We start from the raw sequence: 14,770 nt of genomic DNA on the forward strand, positions 1-14,770 counted from the left end.
TTCGAAACAGCTTTGCGAACGTGGATCCGCTTGCAGTGTGAATGAGCGGTTGGCGTCTTAGCTCTGTCCTGTGCTTCGACGGCGTTCGAATTTTTCTTGTTTCTTTGTATTTTTCTTGTTATATCAGAAGCTCCTGTTGACACTTGGATTCTGATAGCGACAAAGTGTATACCTTCCTGGGGAAAGTGCACAGTTTAGATGTGGTGTACAATTAATTTGCGCGTTGAAAGCAGAAATTCGTAATAACCACACCGAAATGGCCGCACCTCATTTTCTTTTATTTCGAACGACTGCCACCAAAGCCAACGGAGGAAGCGAGCTGTGACGGTTGTGAGCGCAGAAAGCAGACGACCAGTCGACGGTGAACAGATCATGTCACGTATTTAATCGATTTGTTCAGACGCTACCCACCGAACGAGGAGGGTAGCGTGAGTAATTACTCCGGAGTAAACAACAGTGTTGTTTACTCCCCCAACCACGCTTGAAGCGCCACGGTACGGAACCTTCACTCCGAAGTCGTATTGAGTAAATTTTGAAACACCGCCTTTGGCTAGCGTTACTGTGTGCTCTCACTTTGCAAGATGAAACGACGGCTTTCACCGTTGCTGGCTTTAGACGCTGCGTTTGAGTGTTCGTTCATTAAGACGCTTCGTTGGTACGGTGACGCTGACTAAAGCAGACGAACTTTAAGGAGACGGCGTGAGGGCCAGATCGGGTGCATGTTTGGATTCTTTCGCCACGTTTTTCAACGGGCGGAAGTGAAAAAAAAAAAAAAGTTCGAAATAGTGACTTAACGCAGATGGCAAATTTTTTCCAACGTCCACTATTTAGACGAATCATAAAAAAGCCTTTGTTTTTAGCTTCCAATTCGAACGAAGTGGTTTGTACTAAAACATGGAACTAGACTACCAAGGTGCCTATTCATTTTTCTTTGTAATTATAGACGCCAACTGTTGCCTACCGGGAGTGGATCAACAGATACGGGAAAGTTGTTGGGTAAGTACCCCTACACTCTCTCAAAAGAATTCAATGCAATTCCTTCTGTTTTTCAACGAAGAGAGGTGGCGACTAAGCACCTCGGAATGGTCTCTCGTGCCAAAAAACGAAAATACACTCTGTTTCACTCAACGTTACTAAAAGCCTCACTTGCAAAACTCACCCTTGAAACCTGTGCCGCTGGCGTCCACTGACACCGAGCTAAATACGTTAACAGCGCCACCCTTTAGCGACGAGCTGAAACATGAAAGTTGCTTTACATAGCTACTGCGAGATGGCCCTGCGAGATGGCGCCACCGGCCCTTGCCCGACCCGACCTGGAGCGGTGCAGTTCCCGGAGTGGAGGCTGCGGGAGAAATGGCGGCGTTGCGATTGCCATTAGCTCGGTTCTCGAGTACGGATCGGAGCGACCTTTTTAAAGCAGGCTCTCTGGCAGTTTCCCAACTGAGTGGTTCTAGTAACGTCGGTTTCACTATGCGGAGGGCAAGTTCGTCTGCTCCTTGCGCACGGGGTCCTTACGAGCGAGCTCGACTTCGCCTTCCAGAGAGGGCAAACGAAATAACTCGAGCGGTACGTCGGAGATTCACCGCTTTTTCACCGGCAAGAACGCGGCCTTCGAAAAAGATTTGTGTTTGACCTTCGTCCCTTTTGTTCCCCTTCTCCAGGGATTATTTTCGTCATTCTTGTCCAGCTCGCTTGCACCTTTGCATTTAATTGCATTATATCAATAATTACTTCTTAGTGTCAACGAGTCTACGACATAACTTCTGCGATACGTACGACGCCGCTCGGGTAGCTTGATCGATCTCGCTCGGATTCTCTTCCACAGAGGTTTTCAAACTTTTGCCACTTGGGTTTACGCCACATATACATACCCGAATACGCGAACTGACAAAAGCTTTTAGTCGAGCGAGAAAGTTGTGACGACAAGCAGCGAACGAGCACTTTTGGGCTATGAGCTGCTCACAGTACCAATCGCAGAGCCACATTTGTTTATTTACAGTCAATACATCGGCTGTCATCTGTCTTTAGCTGATTATCTTAGAACAACTCATTAAACGCGAGGTACCATTTACGAAACTCGTGCAACTAAGCGTTTTAACATAGCGATGAACGTGGTGTTTATTTCTTACCTGAGCGAGCGACCAGCCGCGGCATGCTGCTCTTGAGGCGTTGCAGCAGCTGCTATGGAAGGTCCGTCTTGGACAGTCCATTTAGAGCCGCGTAAAGTGCGGCAGCCACCATGTGGCTGCACTTTGCGACCCCGCGAGGGATCTCACAGCGACTCTTTAAAATGTCACCTTTATCGGAGAGCGTCATTTTTACCACGCAGCTATTAAACGACGCCTGGACATTCGCAACTAGAGTGAAATCCTTCACCTCAAAAGGAAGGACGTATCCTTCAAGGTATTTCCTTTCGCCTTTCTCGAAGGCCGCGTTCTCGCCGGTGAAAGAGCGGTGAGTCTCCGACAGACGCAGGAAAGATAAAGAAGCCATCGCTTTGCCAAGCAGACGTAAAGCAGACGACGTTAACTGCGCCAACGGCGCCAACCCGCCAACGCCGTTAAAGAGTGAGGAGTCTCGCCGCACACGAAAGGAAGGAAAAAGTATTTGGGAGGGAACTTGCGGACACTAACCACCTTCACTCTCGGTTCTTAGCAAGCAAATATCGGCGCCTCGGGACACCTCGCCAGTGAGTCCTTCGACTTCTCTCCTTTATGCTCGTCTGCTAGTTGTTCGACAAAAAAAAGTGAAAGCCGTTTACAAATCCCTGTAACGCCGAATTGGAGCGCAGCTCTTGAGGAGGAGGAGTGAAGGGTACTGAGGGGAGGGTAGACCCCTCCCCCTTCTCCTCCTCCTCCCCTCATTCTTTAATATGCTCCGGGGGGGGTGTCACGTGACTTCGGGGAGGGGGTCACGTGACCTCGGGGAGGCGTGACCTGGGGGTGACCTCAAGGCCACGTGACCCCAAAGGTGACCCCCACGTGACCTTGGGGGTCACGTGACCTGGAGGGGTCACGTGACCTCAGAGGGGTCACGTGACCTGGGGGTCACGTGGGGTCACGTGACCTTGAGATGACCTTGGAAGAGGTCACGTGACCTTGGGGGTCACGTGACCTCGGGGGTCACGTGACCTTGGGGAGGCGACCACGTGACCTCGGGGGTCACGTGACCTCAGAGGGGTCACGTGACTTGGGGGTCACGTGACCTTCAAAGGGTCACGTGGGGTCATCTTGGGGTCACGTGACCTTGAGATGACCTTGGAAGGGGTCACGTGACCTCGAGGGGTGTCACGTGACCTTAAGATGACCTTGGGAGGGGTCACGTGACCTTGGGGGTCACGTGACCTTGAGATGACCTTGGTTACGCCGACGCCGACGCCGACGGCGACGGCGACGCCGACGCCGACGGCGACGCCGCTCAAGCCGGGAACGGGCCCCTAAGAGCTGCGCTCTAAAAGTACGGCTCTAGTTATTTCGTCTGCCTTTTCTGAAAGGCAAAGTCGAGATCGCTCGTAAAGACCTGCTCTTCCGAAAGTCGCAGGAAAGGTAAGACAGACGCAGACGACGTTGCGAGTAGACGATGTTGCAAAGGAGCAGACGACGCTCAGATAGGCGGTCGCGATCAGCCAATCAGGGGTCGGCGTTCTGACGTCACCGCTACCCCCTGCGCAAGAAGCAGACGAACTTGCCCTCCGCATAGGCTCCAGCGCGGGCAACACTACAAGTCCCACGGAGTCCATCGCACAGCGCCAAAATTGTATCTTCACCGCGCTCGTCGCCTTCGTTCATCGGTAACGCCGGCTAAACCAGTCCCGTACCGAAAAAAGACAAAAGTGCAGGATCACGCGGACTTTAGTGTGCGCGATTAGTTCGAACATGTACGAACGAATCAAACATGTTTTGAATGTTCTTGGAGCATGTTCGCAAATAATTATATCATCATGTCTTTAGTAGGATGTAGGAGCAGTATGTTTGCAGCTCAAGAGGGCGCCACTGGAGTATCTTGGCGCCGATAAAGTCACTTTTCTCCAAGTAAGAACTGAGCACGTCCCTGGCTATTCCTCAATTCCAGGTACTTTAACGGCTACAGACCTATTCTACTCGTGGCTGACCTCGAAGTTCTCAAAATGGTACAGATCAAGGACTTTCAAGACTTCCTCGACAGAGCGGTGAGTATCGAAGCCACCACGGGACGAATGCATTCGCTGTCCATTACACTCTAGATAACAGAAAGTATAAAACAGAGAGGGGACTAAACACAGACGAGTACATTCTTTTGGAAGAACGTAATCGTCTGTGTTTCGTCCTCTCTCTGTTTTATACTTTCTGTTATCTAGTACATCTTACCAACACGCTCGTTAGGAACATTATACTCTGCTTCACAGCACTAAAGACCCCCGGGGCTGACTTACTGCTCAATTCAGGCATCTGGATCGAGAAGTGGTTAATATAACCGCAAATGTCCTTCCTATTTTAATATTTACTTATACCGCAAGACCTTTTGAGGATTTGACAGGAGTGTAAAGGTAAACGAGAACGCACAAAAAAGGCCATTTTTTAACGCGCCCCGTACGTAGCGCATACATACCTGCAGTAAAGGAACGCATGAATAATAATTACAACAAAAGAGTATTAAAGGCACACATCAGTGCGCAACCAAAACAAAGGCATAAAATGTTACACATTAATAAAGAATTATAAATATAATACGCTTTGTGACGCACCGCCTCAACATTACAAATGGCGCAGGAAGTGGCACACCTGAATAAACGCAACTGCAGTAAAGGCACAGATAAATAAAAAAAAAATGAAATCCAGCGCTGCGCCTAGTGAGCAAAAACGAAAAAAAAGCAAAACAAAAAACAGCAGCTGTAACGTTGAGTTAGGCACTTGAAATGTTATTTTGAATTTTTCTTTTCTAAATGAATTTGGCTTGAGTGTGTACTTGTATGACCGGGAATCTAGTTGGCGATTTGGGTTAATATTAAACATGTTATTCTCCAGAGTACCGGCCCTAGGAACGGGACACGGTGGTCGCCCAGGCCACAACAATCAATAGGGCAGACTCTGCCGCCCCCCCCCCCCCCCCCCACACACACACACCCCGGCATTTTTGTAATTGTCTTTTCCTTTACGTTTTTTTTTAAAATTTATTTGAACACAGTGTCCGAATCGAGGCTATGTGCGCAATCCCGTTCGGTTTTGAAATGGGGTTCTCCGCTCACAAAACGCTCGCGTTAAGCCTTTAGTCACATGTTTACTAACAACGCGATGTCGTGCAGAGTAGGTAGGGGCGTAAAAAAAAAGAAAAAAAAAGGGGGGGGGGGGGCACGGCCGGAGTCAGTTGCCGGAGTTCGCCCAGTGCGCCTGATGGTGTAAGGGCGGCCGTGATTCTTGAGCCTAAAAATACATCTTAAACGCGCTATTTTTTTGCCCTGCAGAAGGAAGCGAGAGATTCAGTTGTGTTACCGTGTCCTGTACTTATTCAGTGCTAAGATACTTTATATTAAGGTGCAACCCCACCCCTGGTTAGTGTGATTCTGAACCAACAGATGGCGGTGGGATCGCCTTCCAGGCCTGTACATCAATGCGAGAAATCGTGTGTGGTGGCGCTTCGATACAGCTGGATATTCTTCTATATCCATAATTTGACAACCCTGGTCCCTTGCTTGGTTTTCTCCGCACGAGCTTTTTTTTGGAACGCGCACGGCTGCGCCAGTTCTCGTGCAAAGGGGCCAGTTGCCACGCTCCGAGCTCACGTCTCCAGCAAATGTAGGCAGAACAAAACGCGAAAATCGTCCTGAGCCAAATGGCTAGACAAATGCACAACAAAACTACCGACGCGTTGAAAAATATAAAATTGCCTGTGCGCCGTTATCGAAGATTTCATAGGACAATTACACATATTTCAATGTGATCAGATTGATACTGTTACGAATAAAGGTGACGAGAGGACGAAAAGTGAACTGAAAAATAAAGGTTTAATCGGCGAACATGTTCCAAAAAAAAAAGTAAAGTAAGAGCGTCAAGGCAGCAGAAAAACAGGCGGCGATTCGGCAGCGTAATAAAGAGCGAGAGCGAGACTGACTCGACAAGGTCGCTGGCATCTGCTTATCTAGAGTGGGTCACGTCACCATCTCGAAAGTTCGACAAAGAAGGTTCAAGCGTCGCGCGTTCGGGGCGAGGATGAACTGGCACTTTCGAGGACAAGAAAACAGGGCGAGAGTTCCGTCTGGGGCAAGAATGAACGCGAGTCTTAGAGAAGTCCGTGGCCGAGCGTTGCTGTCTCGGCTCTGCGGGCGGCAATACGACGGGCCGGCCCTTTTATCGTGCAGGTGTATGGATCTTTGTGGATTTCCAGCAAAACCTGATGACGTCATAGTCTGGTTTCCAAAATTCTAGCTTGAGGAATTGACTGCCTAAAGGAAAAGACTATTTTTTGGGCTGTCAGGTGTCTCATTTAGGTAGCTGGGTGTTTATTTTGACCCAAACCACGAGACTGGAAAACATAAAAAAATGACTCTCAGGTTTAGATGTTCAGTTTGATAAACCCAAAGTAGGACTGGTGCGGGGGTCATAATAAAAAATGCCGAGGTTAAAAATAAACTCACAGCAATAAACAGTAATTATTAATTTTAATACGAATTCGGTGATAATTTCAATGACTAACCAGGCAAAGATTCTGGGTCTTTTGATAGCTTTTGCACATAGTTTAAGCAACTTGCAGGGTGTCACAAGAAAAAAAATACAGGGTTTCTTTTTACCGCAAGAATAAACTAGGCATCGCCGAACGTCCCACAGCGTAAAACGATTAATAAATATGTTTTGTCCTCCTCCTTCTCCGCCCATAGGTAGCGCTAGAGGTACAACCAGATGCCAAAGTTCCAGCCCAATACGACACCTTCTTCAAAAATTATAATTGATTTTCTGAAAAGTTCAATGGGAAAATAGCGGCCGACGGAGTTTTCGAATACATGGAGCTCTATGGGCACCAGAAACGAAAAACAGGCAAAAATCGGCTCCGTTTTTCCCTTTGAAATTTTCAGAAAATCACTTATAACTTTTGGATAAGGTGTCCGTTCGGGATGAAACTTCGGCATGTTTGTGACCTAGCGCTACCTTTGGGCGGAGAATGAGGGTTAGACAAAGCGTAGTTTATTTTTGCGGTAAAAAAAAACAACAACAAAAAACCTGTAAGTTGTTTTGTGACATCCTCTGCCAGTCTTAATTTGGTGATTCATGCGCGCAAGCAGTCGTGTGCAAAAATGAAAGCGATGCAAACGGGTAGGCTTTGACGTTGTATAAAGTATAGTGTAAGCACGCACATGGTACGCTAATTAAGAATGAAACAGCCCTACGTTTTACACTAGCGTTTAGCGTGTCGAAAGTTAAGGGTGCATCAAAAGCCAAAGCTTGTACACATATACTGCCCAGGCCATTCTGTTTGAATGCTCATAGTAATTTATTACCCTCAGATTTGGTGTAAGTTGTCTCCTGATTGCTTACAACAGAAAGAAGTAAACATTCTAACTCTGGGTTAATAGAAAAACTCCACTTGCTGATGGCCACCAATCATCTCGGCGCCGATTATGAGTATTCAGTGCATGCCAACGGTCGCGTGTTAGAGCGAGTTTTTCTCACGTGATTTCACATGATTGCAATTGTTTTTGACAAACAACAATGTTTAGTCAGGTAAGCGGCCATATGTGAAGCTTAGAATATTTTCTATTGGTTGTGGCACACGTAAAAAATTCATAGGTTTTTTTTTTTTTTTTTTTTTTGAATTCGCGAAAAAGAATGCTCTTGGGCTACCTTGGTCTCTAATAATTCATGTAGCAAACAAAAGAGCACGAACTGAATTGCTGTGGGAAAGGAAAACAATAATGATAAACAAGCGTGCAATCACGCGAAAACTGAGGGCATTGCACATATACGGAAGGTAAGCTTTGTTTCACTAAATACATTACCAATAAAGTATTTAGTTTTATCCTGCGAGCGAAGCGGAACATACAAGTGCGAGCATACTGTCCTGAACTACACTTCCAGTGAACAAGCGCACCATCCAAAGCAACGAGCTCGCTTTTACAGCGTTTGGCGCGCTCAAATCTTTGAAAACACAATTATAATCAAATCTATTATTTCAATTATTTTCATTAAGTGCGCCTATGCGTTTTTTTTGTTTTGTTTTGTTTTACTTTTACGTTCACGATTCATTTTCTTAGTTATATAATATTCTTCCAGAGGTCTGACAACTGTAGTTTGTTTCATTATAAGCAAGAGCCACATAATTAAAAATGTAGACAAAAAAAAAACAAAAAAAAAAAAACGCGAACACACATTAAAAATGCAATGTAACGGCGCATTCAAAATTAGTCGTTAGTTTTTTAGAGAGCAGCAATTTCGTAGGACGACATTGTTACCCGATGAAGGTTATAAAAAGTGCAGTGCAACTGTTAGCTCGGGGTCTTTAATGTGCCTTACGCGTATATGTGATACACGATCGCACGACGGTAGGATGCAGATGGGCGCCTGAACCCAGGGTCCCTGCTAAAGCCCCTTGATAAAGGCGTTTTTTAGAAGTACCGCCAACCATTATTGTGAAAACGCGCAAGACACGTGCCACGAGCGGGCGCTCCGCCGCCATTCGCTTTCAAGGGACAGTCATTATATACCCGTGCCCACGGTGCCCGTGCCACACGGGCAACTCGAATTCTATTTACAACGAATGACATTTGAAGGATCGGACATTCAGCGCGCGACACTCCGAGCGTGGGGCGTTCTACGCGCGACAAATCGCGAGCCGATTGGTTGATCACATTAATGTCATTCGTTGTAAATGACATTCGAGTTGCCCGTGTGGCGCGCGTTCCACACGGGCAACTCGAATGTATTAGCGCTGCGTCGCCATTTGTGTCCAAGGGCCGGTCGAGGCACGGGCCTCGTGCACTGCCACCTTTGAGGTTATTTGAAAGACCAACGCAAACACATCGAGGGGATTCAGTCCCTACACGCTCTGCAGCGGGAGCTCCGTGCTTTGAACGGAGCTCGCACTCGAGCATTTCTCCACGTGCTGTTATCTGCGGTGCCACAACACATTTGGCCAACGATCCCCACCGCACTTTATTTATCCCGTGAGCTAGACCAAATGGGCTACACTTAGAGTATCGGCAATTCTTTCCCCGATATTGTTTTGGGCGCCGCCATGTTGGTGCTTAGTAACAAATCAAATGCAACTGCAGGTCGTCATGATTAAAAGTGCGACTTCCTCAGCAATAGTTTCGGTGTCAGGAAGCTCACATAATATTACTTTGCTTTGTCGCCAACTGTTTAAACATTTGTGGAGGACGGAAAAGCGTTTGCTGTGATTGCAGATAAAGCTTCAGATAACTGACAACCATCATCTTAAGCATCCATATCTGTATGAAGCGTAGCTTATTTAGCGGGTCTAGTTTAGCCCGACCGCATAGGCACATAAAGAGAACGAACTGCTTAACTTCGCGCTCTTGGCGCTGCTTAGTGGCTTCATCAGCCCTTTGCGTTGGTTGCGCTCCGAACTAAGGTAAAGCAAAACAAATATTCAGATCTTAGGGTTTCACAAGCCAAACCAACAAAAAGCACTTAACACGCCCAAATAAAAAAAAATAATTATTGCGGGTTTATTTTGACTAATCGTAGATCTTTTGACGTGCATCCGAAATCTCACATTGGCCTCCGTCGGATTGCGGGCACCTCGGCCGATATTTAAACCCGACAAATATAGATTCATGGGCCAGCCCGTTGGCTGAGAGGAACTGAGACGTTTTAATGTCATTGCCACTTCAGAGCCACCGAGGTGGTTTTTGAAACAAAATATAGTCGAACCATTCGGACAAGCATAGTTTGATATCGTAAATGATTTATGTAAGTAATAAAAACTTTAAATGTTTTCGCATACGTGGCGGAATCTGAAATGGCAGAATGCATTTCATGGCGCTCATTTCATTTGGATCGCGTCGGGCATGTGTACCGACGCACAGTAAAACGCGCGCAAAAGTAGCTGTGGTGCACCCGCAGCCTCGCGCTTGTTCTCATATCTCTGGCTCGCTCACTGCGGGCATCCAGACAACTGACAGCCTGACATCTGGCCCTTTTTCTGTCTTTCACGTGGCGTTCCAAGCGGCACACGACGGAAAATGCACATCAAGCTGTTCATGAACACGTGTCGCCATCTGTACTTTATATCAAGAAACTGCAATTCGCCTTAACTGAATGGGGAAAGTTTGAGGTCTTATAACATTCTTAACGTGTAATATATTGATATGGAAGTTCAGGAAAATGTAATATCCAAGGATGCTTCATAATTTAATGTCTCGTGATTTTGATTACTTGACGTAATTCCGTTTTTATAGCGCCATAAAATATTACAATTTTAAACTTTATTCTTTATTTTAAAATATACATTATCTTTACAGTTCGTTGCTTACTTTTTTTTTTATTACATCTAACCGAACGCTCACGTAAAATATCGTGGACGATGTGACGTTATAACTCGAGAAATATTTTTTTCAATATTAGAGACTGTGGTCTATTAAAAGCCAAATAATTAACTAACAACTAAAAATAATCGTGATATCAAGACATTAAAGCATTGTTGAAAAACTGCTCTTTAATTTGACACTAACTTTATAATTGCAAGATACATAGAAAGAAAGTTATAAGCCGTCGGAAAAGCACCAAAAAGTCATGCACAGTGGGGTTGCACCTTAATATAAACCTTGCTGCCAATCTCTAACCATTTTTAAGTTTGCTTATCTGATATGCTCTGAAAGGGTAGCATATTACGCAAGCATCCTCTAAGGTTCGTCGTATAAGCGTCTTGTAAGCAGCTAGCGGAGGGAATTTAAGATTAGCTTAAAAAAAATGAAAGCCGTTTACAAATCCCTGTAACGCCGAATTGGAGCGCAGCTCTTGAAGAGGAGTAGGGAAGGAAGGGTACTGAGGGGGGGGGGGGGGTCACGTGATCTCGGGGGGGGGGGGGGGGAGGGTGTCACGTGACCTCGGGGGGTCACGTGATCTCGGGGGGGGGGCATGTGACCTCGGGGGGTCACGTGACCCCCCCGGTTACGCCGACGCCGACGCCGCTCAGGCTGGAAACGGGCCCCTAAGAGCTGCGCTTTAAAAAAATTAAAGCCGTTTGCAACTCCCTGTAACGCCTTGCTCTTGAGGAGGAGGAGGGAAGGGTACCCAGGGGAGGGTATACCCCTCCTCCCTCCTCCTTACCTCCTCATCCTGCCTCCTACTCCTCCAAGCGGCGTCGGCGTAACCGTGAGGTCACGTGACCCTCGTGACCTCGCGGGGGTCACATGACCTCAAGGCGGGTCGCGTGACGTCACCGGGATCACATGACCCCCATCAGCGAAGGACCTCCCTTAGGGGGTCACGCGACCCCCCTGAGGTCACGTGACCCCCCTGAAGTCACTTGACCCAGTGTGGACGTTTAGGCACTTTGCCGAAATGTTAACATGCCGAAACGTCGCCGCGGTTACGCCGACGGTGACGCCACTCAAGCCACAAACGGGTGCCTAAGAGCTGCGCTCTAAAACAGTTTTTTTATTGGCAGTCTAGCAAAAGCTCGCTAATATTGCCGCGCGGGCAACTGACCAAGTAGGCAGCGCCCTAGGGACCTAACAGTTGTCGCACTTGCCTTCCACGCAAAAATGCCAGGGGTTCAATGTCTGGCCCAGGGTACACTTCTTTGTTGGCACTGCAATGTGATATTCTGGTAAATTCGGGAACCGTGTTGCTGATTCGAGGACAGAATGTTCTACGCGTCGAACCTTCTGCGCCGATTGTTCCAGAAGCCCACGCGTGTACAAAAGGGGCTCCGCGCAGACTTGGACGTAGTTCAACCACTCTACTCAAACTACTGTAGTTTAACTACTTTTCCGAGTAACTTGGTAACTTTCAATTACAACTTAATTTGGGGAATTAGTAGTTTAATTTAAATACAATTTTCAGGTAACTTCTCAAATTACCAACCACCATCGAAATCTAGTGCTAATTTCGCCCATCACGAACGTTTGAGCGCAGAAATGAAAAAGACGCCGGCAGAGAAAGTGGCATTCCGGAACAAAGGGTCCACTCACATTCTGTTCCCACGCGCTTATGCTCGGCAGCCGTAGAAACTGCACCACAGGCGTCCTTGGGCCAAGGTGGCGACGAGCAGCCAAAACATAACACCGACGCGCACGAACGCAGAAAGAGATGCTTAACAGGCCTTGGTCGGGTATTGACCTAATCCGGTTATGCAAGCAGGCACCGCGCCTCCAGCTGCAACCGTAAAGACGGGGACACTTCGAGGGTTGTTGTTTTCATGTTGTCTGCCTTTAGTGAGTTCTGACTCAAGCGGTTTGGGAGTTCCTCATGAGGCGCCACTGAAATTACCTCACAACTGGGCGCCAGTTCCCATGGTCGCCTCGTCGTCAGCGCATACTCCCTTGCAAACCCTGACTCCCCCGCGCACAAACGCAGACACGGATAATCCGTTCATGGCAGCATGTTCCGCTTCCAGCTGCAACTGTACGAGCGACGATGCTTATTCACGTAATGCTTCGTGTGCTTTCGACCTTCCACTAGAGGGAGATCTCATAGCTGAAAACGATTTACTTGTCAGGGGGTGTGTCAGGCGCCGTCAGGACATCGTAGTCGCCGGCGAGTAATGCGAGTCACCCTTGGGAGATCCCTTCGTTGGACAGGCGTCAGTGGCGAGGTATACAGTAAAACCTCGTTATAACAAAATGGGATATAACAAACTAATGGATATAACAAAGCAATCATAATTCCCCTTGCTTGCTATAGTGGGAAGAAATGGACATTGGCTATAACAAACTAATGGTTATAACAAAATAATTATGACCGCTCCTTCAACTTTGTTATAACGAGGTTTTACTGTACTTCAATTCATCTTCTTTTAAACCAAAACAATTTTTTTTAGGAGCGTAGAGTAGCGCTGCAACGAGACGCGCAGTCGTCCGGATGGCCTCATCGTCGTGGCGCGAGACTTGAATCCTTGACGGTCAGGTGCACTCGCTCACCGTATCTCCGAACGTCGTGGGGATAAAGAGAGACTATTCATAACAATCTCAACTTGCCGAAGAAAAAAGGAGAGTTTGTCATAAAACATACTCCAGCCGAAGTAAATCTCACATGTTTCGTCGTGGACACCGAAGATGCCGACACCCACTTACCCGACCCTGCACAGCGTGTTTCTGAAATTTAACGCTGCCGTTCCATCCAGCGCGTCGGTGGAACGTCATTTAGCTTGGCTGGGGACATCTTTAGGAAAAGGGGAAAACCCTCCGATAAGAACTTTGCAAGTCAATTGCTTCTGCGAGCGAATAAACTATTTTGGTAAAAACGCAATTCAATAAATGACTTCATTTATTTTAGGCTCGCAGGGCTTTAACGGATCAAAACAGCTGTTCATTTCGCTACCACAAAAATATAAAAAAGTAACTTCAAAAGTAACCTCAAAAGTAACTCGCTAATATTTTTACAGTAGTTAGTAGTTTACTCAATTACTATTACAAATGCGGAATTTTTACACTACTCCAATTACTATTACAAATGCGTAACTTCTACTCTACTCCAATTACTTTTGGCGTCGATACTCAGTAACTCAACTTAACCACCTTTTTTGAGTAATTTGTACATGTGTGGCTCCTCGTGGCAAACCGCAGTCAGTCTCGCTCCAGCGCTCGATCCTGCTGTTTCGCCGACATCGACGGCTGCGACGCTAACTTACTTCTATCTTGTTTTGGGCACAAAATCGCCTCATTAAACGTTGAGTTTTTTCAGTTATTTTTCGTGTCATCATTTGTCATTCGTGACAATATATATGTTCCCGTTGAAGTAAGAAGATACTGTGACTTCCACCCTCTAAAATTCAGTAATCTGGGTAGAATTTGCATTACCGAGTTTGTACATACTAGGGAGGATATTTTTAATTATAGACAACTTTCTAATCGCAGTTTATTTTGACTTTCCATTGCCTGGCCCCCTCATATATCTATTGTAAATAGGCATTTAATTCCCCCTGGTCATCATAGCAAGTAACATGTTTTGAGTAAAGCAAGCCGTCATCTGCAAACAAGCGGGCAGTAGCGTTTGAACATATTTTTTTTAGATAACATAAGAACATAGGAGTTTAAATGACATAAGAATGAAATTGGTCCGAAGACAACTCCCTGGAGAACGGACCGCGCGCGCGCGACGTCGTCTTTCCTGCAAGACACTTGATCCGGCTCCTCACGTGATCGGATCTCGGCGAATAGCGGCGCGGCGGCACGTGGAAAACAGACGCGTAACTCTGGCTCCAGTAGGGAGCCTACACAGTCACTTTAGGCCGGTTTGCTGGTGGCCGCCATCTGTCGATTCCAATCCAATACCGTGCGAATTTTACGTGACCTTCGGGAGGGGCGCGACGACGTGAAAGACGTGTAGTCACGTATTACCTTCACTGCTCTGCGTTGGCTAGGACGGCAAAAATCGTCCGCGGTGGTCCATCGTGGGGCGAAACCGGGTATGGTGGGCAAAAATTAATCCTTCGCCGTTTGACATAGACCTACGTCCTTCTCCGCGTTTCGAAATGGGCGCAAAGTTGGGAAACTTGGCCACGGAAGGGACGCAACACAGATAACACCGGAACGCCGACCAATTTGCATCGCCGCGCTTCTTGACGACGCTCCGTGCCTGCTGCCGAGAACCGTGCAGTGCGCACGCGTGTCCTTTTA

The 14,770-nt window shown here is 47.0% G+C and overlaps 1 protein-coding gene across 1 annotated transcript in view; it reads left to right on the forward strand.

Annotated features, from left to right (window-relative positions):
- Positions 1-14,770, forward strand: part of LOC8040170 (thromboxane-A synthase) — a 147,478-nt gene that overhangs the window by 104,252 nt on the left and 28,456 nt on the right. The window contains exons 4-5 of the mRNA XM_029995354.4: positions 944-996; positions 4,072-4,168. Of these exons, the coding sequence (XP_029851214.2) occupies positions 944-996; positions 4,072-4,168 (150 nt within the window). The remainder of the gene's footprint in view (positions 1-943; positions 997-4,071; positions 4,169-14,770) is intronic.

This window comes from Ixodes scapularis, unplaced genomic scaffold, assembly GCF_016920785.2.
Source record: "Ixodes scapularis isolate PalLabHiFi unplaced genomic scaffold, ASM1692078v2 PGA_scaffold2__306_contigs__length_199485367, whole genome shotgun sequence".
NCBI classification, from domain to species: Eukaryota; Metazoa; Arthropoda; class Arachnida; order Ixodida; family Ixodidae; genus Ixodes; species Ixodes scapularis.